At 41.0% G+C, this 20103-nt stretch overlaps 1 protein-coding gene across 2 annotated transcripts in view; it reads left to right on the plus strand.

Annotated features, from left to right (window-relative positions):
- TEC (tec protein tyrosine kinase) overlaps positions 1 to 16019 on the plus strand; it is a 31470-nt gene extending 15451 nt beyond the window's left edge. The window contains exons 2-17 of one of the 2 annotated variants that reach the window (XM_010290122.1): positions 478 to 579; positions 1543 to 1624; positions 2820 to 2948; positions 4387 to 4427; positions 4894 to 5075; positions 5999 to 6064; positions 7832 to 7886; positions 7997 to 8076; positions 8632 to 8765; positions 10016 to 10090; positions 10852 to 11023; positions 11187 to 11403; positions 11957 to 12021; positions 13092 to 13210; positions 13548 to 13705; positions 15702 to 16019. In XM_010290122.1, the coding sequence (XP_010288424.1) occupies positions 478 to 579; positions 1543 to 1624; positions 2820 to 2948; positions 4387 to 4427; positions 4894 to 5075; positions 5999 to 6064; positions 7832 to 7886; positions 7997 to 8076; positions 8632 to 8765; positions 10016 to 10090; positions 10852 to 11023; positions 11187 to 11403; positions 11957 to 12021; positions 13092 to 13210; positions 13548 to 13705; positions 15702 to 15779 (1755 nt within the window). In that variant the 3' untranslated portion in view covers positions 15780 to 16019. Of the gene's footprint in view, positions 1 to 477; positions 580 to 1542; positions 1625 to 2819; positions 2949 to 4386; positions 4428 to 4855; positions 5076 to 5998; positions 6065 to 7831; positions 7887 to 7996; positions 8077 to 8631; positions 8766 to 10015; positions 10091 to 10851; positions 11024 to 11186; positions 11404 to 11956; positions 12022 to 13091; positions 13211 to 13547; positions 13706 to 15701 lie in introns of both variants that reach the window. The other variant, XM_010290123.1, reaches the window with a different exon arrangement.
- Positions 16020 to 20103: the final 4084 nt, after the last annotated feature.

The raw sequence follows: 20103 nt of genomic DNA on the forward strand, positions 1-20103 counted from the left end.
CTTGAGCAGCGTCCCAGTTTCTCTGGAAATTTGCTGAAATACGGCAGTAGCCACAAAATGGAAGGAGCACTTCAGCAGCAGAGTGAGGGAGCAGATGATACGATGCATTGGCACCTATTTTCCTCATGGATTTTAATCATAACTTAAAATTAGCAAGGGGGAAGCCTTCCTTCATCTGTACCGAAGTTGTGTTTTTTTTTTTTTTTTGCAAAGAAGAGTAGATTAAACCCATGACTACAACTGAAATACAGAAATATTTATATAGAAATAAGTGGTACTTTTTACTAAGCAATTGCACTGTACTTTGCACTTTCACCAGTGTAGGTCTTTACACCCTCTCTCTCATTTTTCAAATGACTTCTGCAGTTAAAGCAACATCAGTATCATAAATGGAAAAGAAAGCAAGAAGTCTCTGCCGGAAAAAAAAAGAGAATTAAATAAATTGTTATATTTGACATATTTTTTTTTTTCTTGTAGAAAAAGTACAGAAAGGGATCTGTGGATATTTCAAGGATTAAATGTGTAGAAGTTGTAAAAAGTGATGGTATTATTCCCTGTCAAAATAAATATCCATTTCAGGTATGTTCCTTTTATATAAAACATAAATTGTCATGTTCTTTTCAACAGTGCCAAGCCATTTGTATGTAACTTGCTTGAAATTATTGTCATTTCTCTGGCTCTCTGGGGCTGTGTCAGAGGTGGTTCAGGTTCAGTGATTAAAAACTGTCCCCAGCAAGCTCTTCTCCCCCTGCAGTCCCTTCCTTTTGGGAGTTGTACCTCATATATTTGGTCTCTTTCTTTTCCCCACCTTCTCTGCTTGCGTTTTGCCTGGAAAGTGCCTTGTCCTGGTCTTCCCCCAAAATGGGTTAACTGGCAGCCCATTTTCCCTGTCTTCATTCTTTCACGTTCAATTTTATTACCATTACATTATGCAAGAAAATAAAGATAAATTGTTGCATTTTCTTCCATTGTGAACTGAATGGAAATAAACATGGAGTGCTTAGAGGGGAAGAAGAAATGTTGAGATATGGCGGTTTGGATGCTTACGATAGAGGCAACTGTTGGAGTGATGGTGAAGCCCACTGCCTCAGGGGGACTCTGGCCCCTTTCTCCCAGGGCAATACTTGCTTTCCACCAACACAAGCAGTGAAGAAAAAGTCAGGAATCACCCCAGAGCAGTACAGAACCACAAGGAGTTATGAAATGGCTGGGAACAAAGGATGTCTGATTATGAAATAGGTTTAGCAGTTAAATGGAACTGTTTCTAGAAGACACATGGTGAAGAATGAACAAAGCAAAGTGTGAAGGAAATGTTTGAAGGAATGCTTTCAAGATAATATACCATTACAAAATCCTTCCGTATTCTGCTGAAAGCACCATGTGTGAATAGTAAACCTGAAAAACCTTCTCCCAGTTTCTGCATTTTTGTGGCTGAGGGCACTAGTATTGCCAAATGTAACAGTCATTTGTCTTGTTCTTTTTCCTGAGGAATAAATAAATGAATATTACCAGGTGAATATCTGTATTTATCCCCTCTTCCAGGTTGTATATGATGCCAATACACTTTATATTTTTGCACCGAGTGCACAAAGCCGGGATCAGTGGGTGAGGAATCTGAAAGAAGGTAATGGAAATTGCTCCTACTTAACACCTGACATGATTAGATACCTTTACTTGAGCTGTCTGGCTGGGGTGGAGTTACCTTGGTGCTGTGTTTTGCATTTGTGGCCAAAACAGTGTTGAAAACGCACCAGCCCGGTAGCTGTTGCTGAGCGGTGCTGGCGCAGCGGGGAGGCTTTGCCTTTTTCCCCACTCCGTTCCCTCAGCGAGGAGGCTGGGGGAGCTGGGACAGCTGGCCTGGCCAAAGGCATATTCCAGGCCGTATAACGCCGTGCTTGGCAATAGAAACTGAGGTAGAGGAAGATGGGGATTGGAGATTTTTGGCTTCCGTATTGGCCATTGCTGAGAGACTGGCCTGGCATTGGTCTGCTTTGGTGGGAGATAGGGAGCGATTGCCTTTAAATCACTCTGTGGTTTCTTTGTTTGTTTTTTCTTCTTTCTTTTGGTTATTAAACTCTCTTTATCTCAAGCCACAAGTTTTCCCCTCTTGCTCTTTCTGTTCTCTCCCCTGTCCTGAGTCGGGGGGGTGGGTTGAGCGGCTGTGTGGGTGTTTCCTGCTGGCTGGCGTCAACCCACAACAAGATAGAAGAATAAAATGGTAGAGCTTCTGTTGCATATACCCACAGATTTTTATTTTTATTGGGCCAGCTCATTGTTTGCATACATGTAGCTAGACAATATTGTGGGACTTAAACGGATGTAAAATGACAGGAGCCATCTACCCTGAGATGCGATCTGATTAAGGCTGTCATAGTCAGTAAAGATCTTCTTCCCCCAAAAAACCTCTTAATACTTTCTGCCACCATCAAATGCTCACATTACTTGCAGATGCTCTGTAAAGTAATAAGAAATAATTCCTGGGCTAAGGACCAACAGGGCAATAACTAACCTCTGAAACTCAGCAAGCCCATAAGAGGGGGGTAAGGAGCCTTTCAGACCAAACGCAGGTGTTGTGCCATGGCATAAAGACAAATGTCAGCTGTCTTTCCTTCCACAACACTAATTGTACTATCCTAAAAATGTCCTCTACAAATCATTGTATTACCCCTTGTAAACTTGCAAGAAGGTCCCTAAGAGAAGCAATGCTGAAGTAAGGAAAAAAATTAAGATTATGCTTCATGTCAAAGATACTGTAATATTTATTAAATATGTCCCTCTTCCAGATTTTTAAATCTTTCCATATATGCTCTTTCTTGTAGAAATAAAGAACAACAGCAATATAATGGTAAAATATCATCCTAAATTTTGGACAGAGGGAATTTATCAGTGTTGCAGACAGACAGAAAAATTAGCGCCTGGATGTGAAAAATATAATCTTTTTGAAAACAGTAAGTACGTATGTTTTCATAGGAAGTTGTTTTGGCATGTGCTTTTTTCTATGATCCTGTCATCACACCTGAGTGCCCTAGACATCAGGCAAATTTATAAAGCAGAGTGAATCATTGATACTGTGCCTAAAGTAAATCAAAACGTTTGTTTAATTCCCAAGCATTTTGTTAAAAATATAAAAGCCAGTAAATTGTCCTCTGAAAAATGTTTAGAAACAGCTGAAAGGAATCACTGAGGCTGCTGAATTTATTTTTCACTTGGCTTGTTTTTCCCATCTGAAACTTATTTGACCAAGTGTTAACCTCACACTGAGGATAAAACCTGATGGTGAAAAAGATTCAGCTAGAAATCCTTGCCAGCTCTTCAGTTTTAAGTAAATAACTTCTACGTACCCTTGTAAAAGAATAACGACTGTGTTGCATTCGGTATTACCACACCAGTGTAAAAATGATACAAGAGGGCTTAATGTATTTGCAGACATGGGACTGAATTTTCTTAGAGGTTTGTAAACATCCCTATGCTGAACCTGGATGAACCGTGCCTTCCGTAGGCACGTGCATCTTCCAGCGTCCAAATCCCAGGTTCCGCTTGTTCAGCAGCGGATGCTGTAGCATGCAGAGATGTGCAAGTGTGACCCTCACTGAAATACCGCTCTACATACAGATACAGTAATTTAGTCCTTGATTTAAGGAAAAATTCCATAGTAGGAAAAGAAATTGAGCCATTGCTTACCTCCCGGTGAAATCAGCAGTGCCCGATGGTTTCCTACATCTCAGGGCCTTAAATGGGAACATTAAGGACCTGTGGATTTAATTGCATTAAAAGACTTGAAGAATAAACAGTGGCTTGTGGTCAGCCTTGTTCGTCAGGAAGATTTAAAACCTGACATATAGCTCAGCCTTTTAAGTGGGGCAAAAAGCAGCATGGGAGAAAAAAGTATTCTTGGAACTCAGAGAAGTAATAAAAAATTACATACAACATTTATGCCTTTAGTGAAGCAAGAGTCAGGGGGAGTATTATTTTTTTTTTTTTAGAAGAGCAGATGTTGATAGGAACACTTTTAGTTATCATGGTGACAGGAACACTGCTTCCTTTTTATACAACTGTTTTTATCTCTCTTTTTTTTTTCCCCATATATTTCTGCATCTGAGAACTGGTTCCAGGATTTCTGCATGGCATGCTCAGGTGTGGCACAGATATTGCCAAATCCTGTGGTGAATGTAGCCTGCCACCTGATTTAGGATTTTTTTTGCAAGAATATTTAGTCAGTGTTTTCCTAATGCCTAACTGGAGCTGTCTATTCTTTCTGACTTACTAAACTATCCGGAAGGCTCATTAAGATATTAAAACCTTATCTGAAATGTAAACCTTTTATTCAGTTTTTAAATTTCTAGCTAAATGGATAGACACAGATCCTTTCCTATGCTCTGCTTCTAGGTGTAATGAGATTGCCGTCTCCAGTGCCAGAAAAAAGTGCGGTAGGTAGAGTCTTCAAAATATTGAATAGGTAATCGCTGGGTTTTGAGATGGTGTTTAGATTTCCTGTGATTCTTTCCCCATCCTGCAGCAAAGGTCTCTTTCTGTAGATGTCAGTGGGCATCGCGCTCTGTCTCAAGCCCAGGCTGGAGAAAATCCCATTGAAATTTAGGGTCACCTCTTAGCTGTCCCTGTGCTGTGGGTGGGAGAGGCGACCGCTGGTTGAAAAGCCAAGGCCAGCTAGTGCTGCCCTTTCGCCGGCAGCTGCGGCGTGAGCCGGCCCCATGGGGACCACCCGCGTCGATCATCCTCCACCTGCCCCAGTGGCCTCGCCGGGCCACCAGCAGCTCCTGGGGCAACCCAGAACTAGCCCAGCTTTTGCCTCCGGGATGCTCAGCTGGTTTGCACTGGTGTCGGAGTCAGGACGGAGGGGAGCGGGGTGAACTGATAACGTTGGGTTGTTTTCAGCGAAGGCCTCCGCCACCAGCTCCTCCAGTTGAAGAAAATGGCAACGAAGAGGAGGAGATAGTGGTAGCAATGTATGACTTCGAGCCTACAGAACATCATGATTTAAGATTAGAGAAAGGTGAAGAATATACGGTGATTGAGAAGAATGACATTCACTGGTGGAAAGCGAGAGACAAATATGGGTAAACACAAGTTCCTCCTTTTTTGTTATAAAGTTCGTAAGTCTGTTTCCCTGTTGTAGCAGTTCAGATTTACTGTGTATCAACAAATAACCGTATTAGACCCCGCTTTGGACCCCAGCCTTGAAATCTCATCTGTATCTTTCCCCTCCGCCCCCCAGAAACCAATTTTTAGAAGTGCAGTTCTTAATGGCTAGTGGGCCCTGAGTGCAATGACTGTTGCAGCACTGGAAGCTTTTCCAGTTGTGGTTTCTGTCAGGCTTTATGGTTTCCCAATTAACGCAGCAGCCAGCCTGCACAGCCTGGCCAGGCTGGCGCAGTACGCCCGCTTCCCTGGGGAACGGCTCATTAGGGAGCAATATGGCTAACGCTCAACTCGGCAGGCTCCGACTCCCAGACTTGAATAATCGTCGTGTTATTTAATAGCTGGATCATTAGGGCCACTCTTTGAATGAGCTGAGAGTTGCAGTGCGATGCCTTAATGACTACAGCTTTACATTCCCTAAATTAAAATTTTTCCCTGTGGTTTTAAAGGTGAAGGTTTCCATACTTCAGTATTTATCGGGTCCCTGGAGCAATGTCAGGAGTAATTGCGAGTTATTGGGCATGGCAGGCTCCAGACGTATTTCCAGTGACTGGCTGGGACCTGTGAGCACAGAAGTGACAGAGCAGTAGGGAGTCACTCTTCTTCACCCCTTCTGCTGGTTTTCTTGGACACTTCTGCTCGTGTCACTTCTCTGAGGCGCACTGAAAGTTAATACAGAGATGCTGATGGGGAAAATCAGTTTCTGTATAATCAGCAGTAGAGTGGGTGGGTCAGTAATAAATAAATTACAGCGAGGGACCTCTGGTAATCAGTAGAATGAAACACCGTCTTCTAGGCATGCAATTTTAAATGTTTTCACTCATATTACATATTTTTTTAGAAAACAAGGTTATATTCCAAGCAACTACGTAACAGGAAAGAAGTCCAACAACCTCGATCAATATGAGTAAGTGAATATTTGAATTAAAATCTGGAAGATCATAAAATGAAACCAATGCTTTAAGAATGACAATGTATTTTTAAAGTTTTGAAAGCAATTATTTACATATGGTAGCAATTATCTCAGAGATGAAACTTAAATATTTGAAACAGGCATATGTTCTGATTCTCCTCATTGATTTTGCTGTGATTTATAATGTAGAGTCAGGTCAGTGAGATGGCCATCAGGCATGTAGTTTTTAGGCTGTCGCTATTAAAGCAAAAAAAACCCCTCCTTCCAATTCTCTGCTAGACAAAGGGAAACTTTAAAGGAAATTTACCCATTATAAATGTACTGAATGTTTTTTTCAATATTAAAGTGACATGTCTATCCAAAGTGTGAGCCAGTAAGATAATAGAGTAGAAAACAGTGGAAATCAGAGTAAACATAACAGATCTGAGATTTTGGAAGGCAGCTTTAATTTTCAAGAAAAGATGTCACTCTGTGCACTTTAAGCCTCAGTGTATGCGTATAACTTAACAGCTATAAAAGTATAGCTTTTTTAAAAAAAAGCTTCTGCCAGTTGATGTTTAATTATGGAGTACTTACTGAAGAACACCATGATAAAATTTAACACTGTAATCTCCAAGCCTGTTGTTCTTGATATTCAAATTTCAGTACAGCATCAACTGTCGCGCCTGAGAGCTTAAGACGTATTTCATGACTTTTAGGCAAAACGGAGCGGTAGGTACGTACGCTAACGTGTACTACCATGTGAGTAGCTCCAGAACTCTACTCTCAGCCACGTATGGCTCCTACGGCTGTGTTTTGACAGAAGGTAGAATGTAGTCTGGGGATTTTGCCCTCAGCTTTGCCTGAGGGACTTGTTCTTTGTTGCTTTCACATCTTAGAGGCCAAGATGCTAAGAGCCCTGCCCCGCTCTGGGCCGGGCCACGGGGCTGGCAGAAAGGGAAGGAAGGAACCGGGCTGCCTTATCGGGTCCAGCCACTCTGTGCCTTACCACCTCGGGACCGTAATTCTGAGTCACTGCGCAGCCCAGGGAGCGTTGCTCCAGGTCATCTGCCAAGGGCGAGAAACCACCATCTCCGGAACAGCGGAACTTGATTAGGGGCTGCTGTGCCCCTTCCCTCACTTCCCTGCTCGGCTGCCACCGCGACGGCATGGCTCAAAACGATTGTACCGCGCCGTTTGCGAGCTGCGCGTTTTTCCTCTTTGTACTGTTGGCTGCAGGTGGCTGAAATGTCGGTGCTTCTGTGGCTGCGTTAACCTGCCTGTGCAGCGCAGAGCTTGGGGAGGTGCAACCGTGACGTTTAATTCACTTTCGACCTCCCCTTTCGTAGGTGGGTCCTCCCCGGAGAACCAGAACCATGGAGTTAGCAGATGAAATGCCCGTCTAGCAGCCAGCGCTGCGGGTGGCTCGACCGGCCTGCGGGCAGCTGCTTCTCCGGGGCTGCCAGCCTGCCCTCGGGCTGCTGTTCAGGGCCGCTACCGCCAGCGGCCCGCGCGGGCTCAAGAAGCGCTTCTGCTGCAAAATTAGTTCAATTACCCGAACGTCATCGGCTTCTGTGGGGTCTCGCTGGATTTGTTTCGGGGAGTTTTTGTGGGATAACTGCACAGTGTCATAGAGGCTGATTTTTGTAGGTTAACGAAGGTTCAGTTCTTGACTTTCGCTTATGCTAAATGTATTGGATCCGTAGCTTTGTAATGCTTCGTAAGCGTTTTATGTAAATCGCGCACCTCGGAGGAGTTTTGGTTACTGATGTTGTGTTGCAGGTGGTACAGCAGAAACCTGAACAGAAGCAAGGCAGAGCAGCTCCTCAGGAACGAGGTGAGCGCAGCACCTCGTGCTGGTTTTGGCGTGCGCAAGTCACAGAACGAGTGGGAGAGGCATGCGACTTAAACCGCTTGTACAAAACTGTCGATGTGCTTGTGTTCTAGGATAAAGAAGGTGGTTTTGTGGTGAGAGACTCAAGTCAGCCTGGCCTATATACAGTTTCCCTTTATACAAAATTTGGCGGGTGAGTTTCTGTGGCTGCTCTGCATGCCATGTCTTGTCCGAATCCATTTGCATCCGTATCCAAACCCGTGGGGCTGGGGGAAAGCCCAGGAGAGAGCTCAACAAAGAAATGAGGGCTGCTGTGATAGGAAAGACGGGTGACTAAAATGAGCTTCTCGACTCCGTGGTTAGGTCACGTTTGGTTTAATCCACCATAGAGCTGAACCTCCACCCAAGGAAAGAGGTCTTGCTCCCTGACCCCATTTGGTCTCCCCTCCTGCCAGCCCAAGTGTTTGCATCTGCGTGCGTCAGGCTGGACTGGGGAGCTTGCCAGGCTTAAAACTAACCTTTTACGAGTTAATCTTCAACTTGGTCTGAGGCGAGTCACCAGCACTTGGGATCTTTGACACTCAAGCTGTTCCTGAGGTGTGTAACACTGAGCACCTGCACTGGCCCTGTCAGTTTCCTTTTCCTAGTCGATGTGCTCCTCTTAAAAACTTCACAAAAAATGACATTGTATTATTCCTAATTGTTGTTGTTATTATTGTCATTATTATTATTGCTGTTATTCTTCCAGAGAAGGTTCATCAGGAATAAGACACTACCATATAAAAGAAACAGTGACGTCACCGAAGCAGTACTACCTCGCAGAAAAACATCTCTTTAACTCCATTCCAGAAATAATTGAGTATCACAAACATAATGCAGCAGGTAGATGAGCTGGACTACTTCTGTCACTGAGAGTTAACTTGAAAAGGAGTGTGAAGTGTTTTAGGGTTTTAATGAAAGTTTTTTGGGTTTTTATAGATACTTCTTTTTCAGGGAAGGCATGAGATGCTACACTCACATTTTTTTCAATGTAGGCAATAATTTGAATGGTTTTGTGTAAATATATATGTATAAAAATATATAACTATGTTACTGTCCCCAGAGTAACAGAGTAGCTGTATCGAGTCAGGAAAAATCATTCATTTAGCTCCACGCGGTGTCTCCATCAGCTGCTGGTAACCCACAGCAGATGGATGGGAATGGAATACTCTCCAGGCACAGGCTTTTTACCTGCGAGTCACCACTGCTTAAAATGATCTCACCTTCCCATATAGCCAACAGATGAGGTGAACGGTAATGTGGTGTTCGGGGAAATCCCTAGAGATGAGTCGTGTAAAGGTTAGACACTTCAGATCTCTAGCTGATGGCTGATGTTGGTGCCCACCCACTTTACGATGGGATGGGGGAGAATTTAGGAATCAGATTCAAGGCACAAATTCTAATATACTATATTTTTTTCAAGTCCAGTCTGTGCCTAAATTTCTCTCATGAGCTATATATTCCAGACGTTTATATCAAACTCGGATGACCCAGCTTTTCCTGAATATATTCTGGAAAATGCCTTTCTGAAAATATGCTTCAAAAACATAACCCTGCTTTTGATTTATTATAACTGATTTTATTACTCATTTTTAATTGCTTCATTCCTTTTGTCATATCAAGTTCTGACAAAAAGATTCTGACAAGATTTTAGGAGAATACTCAGCTAGCATGCAGCATTTATTTTGTATATATAAAATCTTCGTGTGAAACTGGTGGGATTTATATGCGTGAAACAGAAATGATCAAAAGTAACATTGTGAGTTTTAGATAATTGTTCTGATCTGATTTGTGAAAGGGGTCCTCAGCCTTTATTGGTGCCAGTAAAGCCCAAATACGTATGCATGTATCTATATCCACCTCTCAGCAGTAAAGATGATGCAACAAATTAGATGCAGTGAGTGCTCCTGTGTATTTCTTGTAGCCACTTTGAATAGTCAACACAATGCAATAGTGGAAAATACGATCAAAGCTGTAGGTAACGATAAGCTTATTGTTAATCAGTGTTGAAGTTTGCAGTGAACAAGTGGCTGATTTGCTGCCTGGCACGATTTCAGAAATAAACTGTCTCTTGAAATGTCATTGAACCTCAGGTCTCGTTACCAGGCTGCGTTACCCAGTGACCCCGAAGAAGACAACAGCACCAACAACAGCAGGATTCAGCTATGGTAATTGTGTTTTATATTTTCTGATGATCATCTTTTCTAATGATTTTATGTGTGTTGAGATGCTACAATATTTTGAAAGGACCTCATTTTGTGCTGTGATCGGCTATACTAACTGACGCGGGTCCAAGCTGTGCCTTGGAGACTCTTGCTCGGAGTATCGGCATGCAATGGCGTCACAGCTGGTGGTAGGCGTGTGGGGCAAGGGCACGGTGGGGAGAGGCAGAACGTGTTGCCAGTGCTCCAGGGGAATTCGGCGTCTTCCTCCACGCTTTTTTGAAGAGACACCTTAAGCTCTGCCTGATTAAAGAGCTGTGCCTTTGGTTCCGTCGTAAGCCTCCAGACTTCTGACTCACCCTTTGATCCCTGTGGAGGGGTTGCTTTTTTTTTATACAAATTTGGAATAACCTGATTTAAGCATGGCACATCAGGTGATGTGAGCAGCCGCTACGCGTTGGCACAACTTTCTATGATGGCAGCTTGTTGAAATCAAGTCTGATAATATCAATGTAGTTACTGGCCTCAGGAAAGTTTGAGTTTTGCCTTCTGTGTTGGTCAGGGGCTGCTTAAAGGTCATGTCTACCTAAAAACTTGTTTTGTGAAGTACAGAAGTGTTCAGTTTTCAAGTAAATTCCAAGACGCTTTCTCCCAAAATTCCCTAATTTGCTTGTAATTCGGTTTCCCTTTCCGCTTCCTTATCACTTACAAGGCCAGTAGGTTCCTTAGTACAGGAGTCACGGACTCTCACTAGTTCTGTTTTGCAGAGAAATGGGAAATTAATCCCTCGGAACTGACGTTCATGAGAGAACTGGGGAGCGGTCTGTTCGGTGTCGTGCGCCTTGGGAAATGGAGGGCACAGTATAAAGTGGCCATCAAGGCAATTCGGGAAGGTGCGATGTATGAAGAGGATTTCATTGAAGAAGCTAAAGTAATGATGTGAGTTGTGTGCGTGGCACTTTATTGCTCGTTCTAGGCCTGTGTTGCTGTATACTGATTATAAAAAAAACACTTGGGGCAGGTGGTATTTTTGCAGTTCTGTGGGGTGGAAAGCTAGCGCTGGGAGGAGGAAGTAATAATGACACAATCTCAATCTTTTCAGGAAGCTAACGCATCCTAAATTAGTTCAGCTGTATGGTGTGTGCACACAACAGAGACCTATTTACATCGTGACAGAGTTCATGGAGCATGGCTGCCTTCTCAATTACCTGAGACAAAAACGGGGAGTTTTGAGTAAAGACATCCTGCTCACGATGTGCCAAGATGTATGTGAAGGAATGGAGTACCTGGAGAGAAACAGCTTTATCCACAGAGACCTGGTAACATCCCATTAGGCAATACACTCTTTTTAAAATTTTTTATTTTTGAACTTACCTCTATCCTTTTGAAACAGCCTGTTTGTAAATGACTGCTTTTGTTCTTGCAGAAAATTTTAAGGAGTTTAAGTTGGCTCTTGAGGTTCTAAGTGACTCTCTAAAGCTGCCCCATATAGAAAAACATGAGCGGTTTCTCTCCCCTGAGAAAATGGAATAAAATATCCCTGAGGTGTTTATAAAGAGTTGATAGCTACTTGCACTGACATAACAGCATATCTCTGTTCTGTACTGGTGCCATTTTCACCACTCATTAATCCCTCGAGATGACAATTTTTTCTGGTGCATTTTTACAAAATGGTTTAGTTGTCAAAGCAAGTACTCTCAAGAACAAATGCACATGTACTTTTTATTCCAGAGCATAATGAGAATACACCACTGAACTTGGGAAACTGGTGAACTTGCTAATCAATGAGAACAAAGTCGTTGTTAGACCATTGTAATTTTGTCTGCAAGAGACTGCAAGTTTTTCATCCAGCTCTAACCTTTCCCTTTGCAGGCTGCCAGGAACTGCTTAGTGAGTGATGCAGGAGTGGTCAAAGTGTCAGATTTTGGGATGACAAGGTATGGCTGAGTGTGCAAACACATTTGTGTGGATTTGGAAAAAAATCACCTACTTAGTCATAAGGCAACACGCACGCAGCAAAATTATGGACAAAAATGGTCTTTTTTTGACCTCTCTGGGGAACATCCTTTAGTTAATTTTTTTTTTCCCCAGTGCCTTTAAAGATTGTTCATTCTGTGGTCATCTGTCTGTTTCCTTACTCATTTTAATGCTGGAAAATCAAAACTAGGCAGTTTTTACTCTAGAGAAGTGAGTGTGTCTACCGCTTACCATGAGAGGCCTGGCTTTGAACTGACTCTCTGGTCTGCCTGGTCTTCTAGTGGCAACTTTCTGTAGCATCTGTGAAAATCTTACCAATTTTAATCTTGTAGTGATGCAGGAGGCATATTAGAGCTTGTGTCTCGGGCAGCAGAGCTCATGCTGTAGAGATAATAGTTGTTAACTTGTATTTCGGTAAATAAATGATAGAAAGAGGCTGTTCAGTGAGTTTGGGATACTCTTGGGATAGATGGTTCAGAGTTGCGTCTCACTAGCCAAAGTGCTGAGAGGTGCAGAGACCTGGAGAGGGGTTAATTTCCTGCCCTTGTTAGCACCCGTGGGTGTTACATTGGGTGGGTGATGCATGTGCGAGGCGTGGGGTGGCGAGCAGCACCTACATGAAAGGTGTTAAAGCACCATGGTTTGACCATGCTCCTCTTGGCTTTTGCCACCTTTCTGTGCTACCGAGCTTGCATGTCCCCAGACTGGCCAGTGAGAAACAGAGCGAGAAATTTATGCTTTTGCATCATTTTCTCTCTTAATACAGACATTTAACTTGCAGGTGGCCTAGACCTGTTTTGTATAGCTAATAATCACAGAAGCCGACTCTGAGGCCATCAGAAAAATGAACCGGTCTTGACTGAAATCTTAGTACTGCTCCAGGGAAGCTGTGTGAAGCTAACAGTCATGGCCATTAGGTGGCAATATGAGCTTTTAATATTCAAATCCAAATATAAATTATAATTTGCAGGCTTGGAGGCTGACTGAAGGATAAAATGCTTTTTTTTTTTTTTTCTCTCCCTTGTTTTAGGTATGTCCTTGATGATCAATACACAAGCTCCTCAGGGGCTAAATTTCCTGTGAAATGGTGCCCCCCAGAAGTTTTTAATTACAGCCGATTCAGCAGCAAGTCAGATGTCTGGTCATTTGGTAAGACATTCATCATTGAAAGAAAGCAGTATTTTTACATTTTATCAATATCAATTAAGCTCCAGTTATTGAGGAGGATTCAGACAGCTCAGAGAAACCATTTGCCACGGTTTTATGCTTGCATAAAGTTCCATGGAGACCTTTAGAACTGTTATTTATTAAAACCCATGCTACTAGAATAAGATGTGTTCAGAGATGACATGTGAACGTTTTCTAGAATATGGATCTCAAACTACCTATCTGCCAGAAATCCTGAGCCCAGAGCTCAAAATAGACATATATATTTTAATAATTTATTGCTTATTTTCTTAATGTTTATTTTCTTTTTTTTTTTTAGGTGTTTTAATGTGGGAAGTATTTACGGAAGGAAAAATGCCCTTTGAAAAAAGCTCCAACTATGAAGTGGTAACGATGGTTAGCCAAGGGCATCGCTTGTATCGGCCCAAACTAGCCTGTAAGCAGGTGTATGAAATGATGATGATGTGCTGGCAGGAGGTATATACTTTTTTTTTTTGATCTTTGAATTGAAAAAAGGTCAGTCTAGCAACAAGAGTTGATCTCTGTTGCAGCATTCTGACTGTATCCAGCTCTCTCAGCTGTTCATGTGTTTATTGCGAAGACAAAGATCTCCCCCTGTTTTGCAACTGAACTAGAGATGTGATAAGAAACTGTGAAATAAACGGACTGTCGGATTAAGTATGCAAAGGCATTTAGTAACAAAGTAAAATAATTGCTAAATCTGTGCTGGTCACGATTATATCTGTGTACAGATACTGCTAGAAAAAAATATTCAGTCAAGAATGGTCCAGAGGTGGAGATCCTGACTTTATATTGCCTCAGTTTATTAATTGTTAAAGAAACATGCCAGAATGACCGAACATATTTTTAAAGGAATATTTCACTACCTGGTTATAAATTATATAGGAAATACAGATTAACTTGCAGTTGAATCTAAATACAAATCCTAAGGTTTATAAAGAAAAATAAAAATACACTGTAATATTAATCCTCTTGATCCAAAAGGATACTGACTCTGCAATTTTCAGAGGTCAATGGGGTAGCAAACCCAAGTTTAAAACTTTGTCAACTAAATCAGTATAAAACAGTTTTTCTAGTATTAAATCAGAAAGTCCCTAAGAGAATAGGTGCATTTAGTAAGAAGCCTCTAATTTTGAGAGAGCAATCGAGGAAACCAAGAGTGGAAAGAGCTACATGATTTATTTCTAGTTAGTCTTTGCCAAAAAGTTCTGGGGAAAAACTGTTCTTGTCCAGTAATAAAGATGACATACTGTCTGATGCTTGTCTTTGGGGAGAAGGTGCTGGAACAGAGAGCGATTAGTCATCAAACCAGCTGGCAGAGATCTAAAATTTACAAACCAGTTGGTTTGTGCAGCAGAAAATATGGTAAAAACAACAGTGGGGGGCTGTAGAATGACAAACAATGTCTGCAGTTCAAAAAAATCTATTCCCAGGAGCCAGGAAACTACAGGTCATTAAATTTTTTTTGTACTTGGTAACCTGATTGAAATGGCCATTAAAATAGAATAATAACTTACCTGGAAGATAATAAGTTATTTGTTAATGCTCTTTGAATATTAATATATGTTTATAGGATTTATATTAACATCAATGCATTGACTAAAAATTTATTGATTTCACCAGGGGTTATTAACAATAAAATCTAAGCAGTCATCACGTGGGAGAGAAAGAATCTTTGCAAATCGCAAATGGGACACAAGTAATAGCAAGATACTGTCAGTCTTTGTCACAAAATATGATTAACTGCAGGTACCTTAGTCCTCATTTAACAAATTTATTAATGATTTGTAGAGGGAAGTGAATACTGAGGCTTCAAAATTCAGCAGTTCATACAAATCTAAAGAGGCTGGTAAATGGAGGAAAAGTGCAAGTTACCCAGACATTCAGAAGATGCTAAAATAACTGTGGTGGCAAGGTCAGCGAAGAGACTACCTCAGTGTATAGCCATAATTAAATAAAACAGGATCTTATGATACATAAGGAAATCTGTGGAAAACAGAGTAGATGAAGGATGCAGTTGCGTAAGTCTGTGAGTCTGTCAGTCTCATTTTGGAGTCCAGAAAATAACGTTGAAGTAAAAGAGGCTTCAGAGAATGACACTCAAAATTCTTAGGAGCATGAACAACTTGCATAAAAATGATAGAGGCAGTTCATTGGAGGAGGTGGGGATGGGGAAGAAAAATGAAAAAATGTAGTACTATGCAAAATAATGAATTATATGAAGAGCATAGTCCAGCAACACCTATTTATGCCTTTTCAAAGCTTAAAAGAGGTCATCTTTACTGAGATTAAGTGACACATCCAAAATCTGCACAAGGACATATTTTTGCATGTCACATCCAATGGAACGGTAAATTCATTGCCACGGAATGATGTCAAGACCAATAATTTATCAAAGTCAAGACAACTTTATTGCTTTCTGATCACAGCTGTGCATGCTTCTTATTTTTAGAAACCAGAGGGGCGCCCGACTTTTGAAGACTTGCTTCACACAATCATTGACATTGCAGAGGGTGAAGATACTTTCTGAAAAAAGACAACAGCAGCACAAGTACAGGGAAGAAGCCACTTTGCAGAGATGTGGCTTCACCATTTCTTTTTAAAAGCTTGATCCTGTAAGCTGCTGGATGCTGCTAAACAGTGTGGGGAACCTGTAACAGCTGATCCACTCCAGCATAAGGAGAGTTTTACGTGATGTTGGGAAATGAGCACAGTATCTTCAGCAATATTAGCAGTCTCTTTATTTTCTCTGAAAAGTCAGCATTGCAAAAGCTGTCAGGTTGAATGTGGCCCAAGCCCAGGAGCCTAATTTGCATTTAGTGGGTTGGGTTCATGTACATACAGTCCATGTTTCGGAGTTTCACACAGGCAGTAGTGTTAGTAGTGATTTGCATGCTTAAAAATTGAAGGTGTCTATAAATGGCTATTTACTGACATTGAAAAGTTTCCAGAGATTCTCCAGAAACATCAGTTTTCTTGGTTGATGGGTGTTTGACACATCAAGAACACAAAATGTGCGCCTCTGATATGCACATAGTAGGTTGTTAAGAGCACAGTCTTCAGTTTAGTGCAGCAAAGCTTTTTGCGTGTTACACAACTGAGCTGTGATATGCCTCAAGCCATTCTAGGCAGTTTGGTCAACCAGAGACCTCCCATGGCTAGTCTTGATGTTACTCATGAAAAATGTCCAAGATTCATCACAGCTGGCTGTTGGAGTACCATAGTACCTTGTTTTGGGTTAATTATAAAATAATTTATATGCTGTATGTATTGTAAATATATAAAATCCATGCATTTATTTATAAAGTGTGTTTTCCTCTTGAAATGTTCAAGCACAAGTTTGTCCTACCTTCACTTACACAGCTTGATACATGAGGTTGTAAATGAAAGTAAGTAAACTCTCAAGTGTGTTTATGGAGGGCTCCTCTTTCTGTCAGTCATCTGTATGTACAATGATCTAACTTTTATGTTCTTAGCAGAAAATGTCATACTACATGTTTATGTAAATAAACTGAATGTTAACTAATGTGTTGCCAATAACTTACTGTCAGTGCATCATAATCCAAACTCATTGTTCATGTGAATATAGTGCTATATATATACACATGGATTATTGCGCGTGTGTACATACTCCATACTAAATTTATATAGTGGTATGAATATATATTTAAATGAATTTGGCAATAACAAGATATTCGGTGCAGAAATGCCTGAACTTTCTTTAGAAGTTACATGCCCTGTCCCCTAATGTGGAGGCTAATGTCTCCATACCCTTGCTGAAGCCTGTTTCAATTTAACTTTGTACCAGTGCATATGATGAGAATTTACACTTCAGTTTTGCTGTAGACACCTCCTGATTAACTCTATTGTGTGTTTTCTTTTTCTTTTGTTACTTGTGCTGTTGTGTCATGTGTAATAAAAAATAGATTGCACAAAACTTTGTAATTTTTTTGGTAAGTAGGCAGAGAGGAGTAGGATGAAGTTCATTTCCAATCAAATTATTAAATGTAACTGTAGTTAGCTTAATACATTCAATCATTGTTGCATTTGAGTATTTCCATAACTAATTTTGGAGATGCTTAGATCCCAGCACTGCTTTGTCTAAACCTTTAGGTTCAAAAGGAGAAAGCCTCTTGTTTTTTAGAAGAAGAAAAGCTTTCCTTTTCTCATGCTATTCCACTGAAAAATTGCAGGCCATCAGAAAAGGTTTAAATGGCTACTTCCTTTTTCATGACAGTCTCAGAATATTATCACAACTATGCAAACCAGCCAGTCAGTGTTGAGTCCAAACCACTACCCAGTCAATTACCAACAGCACGTTTTGTTAAAGGAAAAAAATCTAGTGGTTTTCTACCTGTAGTAGAAAAAGGAATGTGGAGGATCTAAGGTAATCCAAGCTTGTCCTTCCTTCTCTAACTGCTCCTTTGCACCCCAGTTTTTCCGTGGAGACCTTGCAAAGTGTTGGCAATGCTGTACTTCCAACAATACATCATGAGGAATTCTACAGTAGTAAGTAATGTTTCCCTTAAGTGAAGCATAGGAAAATCAGGTGATTAATAGTTTCCAATGAAACTTAAGCCTGTTTCTTTAAAATAATTATATATTTATCATTAATTTGTATGATAAAATGCACCCTAACTGTGTGGACTTTTGACAGCTGTTTCCTCAGTGGGGTAAGTGCTTTGAATCCGACTCCTTCACCTGCCTCTTTCTAGTACCTGAGGATAATTTCTGCCTACCTGCCATTGGGTTTGATACTTACTTAAGATGTCAGGAAGTGTGAGGCACCTAGTTTCTAGATGAATGCATTTTTTTAGTTGAATGTAGCCTTAGATGGTTAATTTTGGAAAGGATCAGAACACCTCTGTAGGCAGCTGTCTTGCTGACTCTCCTGATGTCTTCAAAGGCAGGTTAAAATGCTACACCATCATTTCTTCTGGATGAGCTCACTCATCCTTAAGCAACTTCAGTCCTTCTTCCCCTTTTTATTATAACTGAATTTTTTCAAATGTTAGGGTCAAAAATTCATCTGAATAGAACCAAATGCTGTGATTATTTCTGCTGTATTCCCCCCCTCCTTTTTTTAAGAAATACTTAGCCTTCTTGATTACAGTTTAATAATTTTTTCTGTAAAATGTGTGTTTGATACTAAAAAGTAGACACTTCATAACTTTTTTTTTAAACAGATGTGAGATTAGTATCTAGTCTGTTTGGGGCTTTTTTAAATAAAAAGGTAAGTAAGTAGGCGGGGTTAAGCAGTATTTGTGGTTTACCATGTTTCATATCAGAGCTCAGCTAGGGCTGTTTTACTGGCACATCTGATGAAGAGCGCCTTGCATTTTCATCTGAATGTAAGTGGACAACCAGACATGATTCTGTCTACCTGTAAGTAAACTGGGCCATGTATTTTGATCTTGCAGTTTTGTTTTGGGCAGCAGCAGTGTACTTAACAAATGAGCTATTTAAATATTGCCATAAAAATGCCAACTGACTTTCTCTTGCACTGCTCAGGTGATCTCTGTTCAAACTGCTTCTCTTGACTTTCAGAGGTACTGCATAAATATTAATCCATTGTATGATGGATTCAGCAAAGCAACTACTTTTCCATGTAGGTAGGGAGATGGTCCCACATACTGTCCTTAAAAGCACGTACAGCATAGACCTGAATAAAAAGTTTGTTAGAACTAAAGCTGTCTTCCCTCCAGGGCAGAATTAACGCACAGAAAGCCTCAGCTTGCACATGTGAAAAGCTGAAAGCTTGTCTTTTAAAGTCTTTTTGGAAGCAAACTGTACTGTGGCTTTCTACTAGATTATTGATTTTTCTAGAACTGTTGAAAAATGACAGACATACCAGATCAGGAGGCATACGATGTGTTACAGGAAAGATCTGGGTTTGATGGGTGAAGCTGGGTTTGTAGTGTTGAACACAGTTAACCTGCTGTCCCACTGCAAGAGCAAGAATTTCTTGTAGATGACATGCTAGAAGAGTGCAGGTCTTAGACATGGACTACAGCACTTTCAAAATTAGTAGTGCTGTGAGAAACAGTGAATCAGAAAATGAAACTCGAGCCAAGAAACCTATCGAATAATAAAATGATAAAATGCAAATTATAAAAATTAATCTCTGACTTGTTCCTTTTATCTTTGGTACTACTTCCCTAAGGCTGCAAATAAGAGTGAGTTATAACTGAAGATGAGAAGAAGATTGCACGTGTATAAAGGGATGGGAATTGGTCACCTATACAGACAATGTTATCAACCCAAAGCATACTGCTGGGTGATGTGGGACACAACAGGCCAGTTATTGGCAGCAATGGACCATCTTAAAGGCCTTGTGTGTTCTCACTGTGCCTTCTCTGTTTTTGTGGGACTATCAGCTTCTTGAGCAAACAGCAGTTCCTGACAGCTGACCACTCTTCTAGCATCCCATCTTCTCCGCTGTGTGCAGATAAATTTATTTTCAGGCCTCCAGGTTGGTTATCAAAATGTCAGCTGCAAATTCTTGGCTGAGTATTTGTCAGGCTAGTTTCAACACCAGTTTCCTAGTATTTCCACCTCATCCACACGCTTCTCTTGCCATGTTATCTTTTCTCTTTTCAAAACTCTGCACGCAAAAAGGTCTGGGTTTGGGCATCATAATTTGAATGGCTATCATGACTTTGTGCTAGTGTTGGAATTCATATTTGTTAACCTGTCACTAAGGAGGCAGTATGACGCTGTTTTAAAAACAAGTGTCTTCCTCCTAATATTTCCAGAAAGAAAAGGACATGAGCGGTGAAATGGACTACGTATTTTGTTCCTGTGTTAAATTAATTTAATTAAATTTAATCCGGCTGGCGGCTGGTCACAAGCGG

This window comes from Phaethon lepturus, unplaced genomic scaffold (genome assembly GCF_000687285.1).
Source record: "Phaethon lepturus isolate BGI_N335 unplaced genomic scaffold, ASM68728v1 scaffold33846, whole genome shotgun sequence".
Classification (NCBI taxonomy): domain Eukaryota; kingdom Metazoa; phylum Chordata; class Aves; order Phaethontiformes; family Phaethontidae; genus Phaethon; species Phaethon lepturus.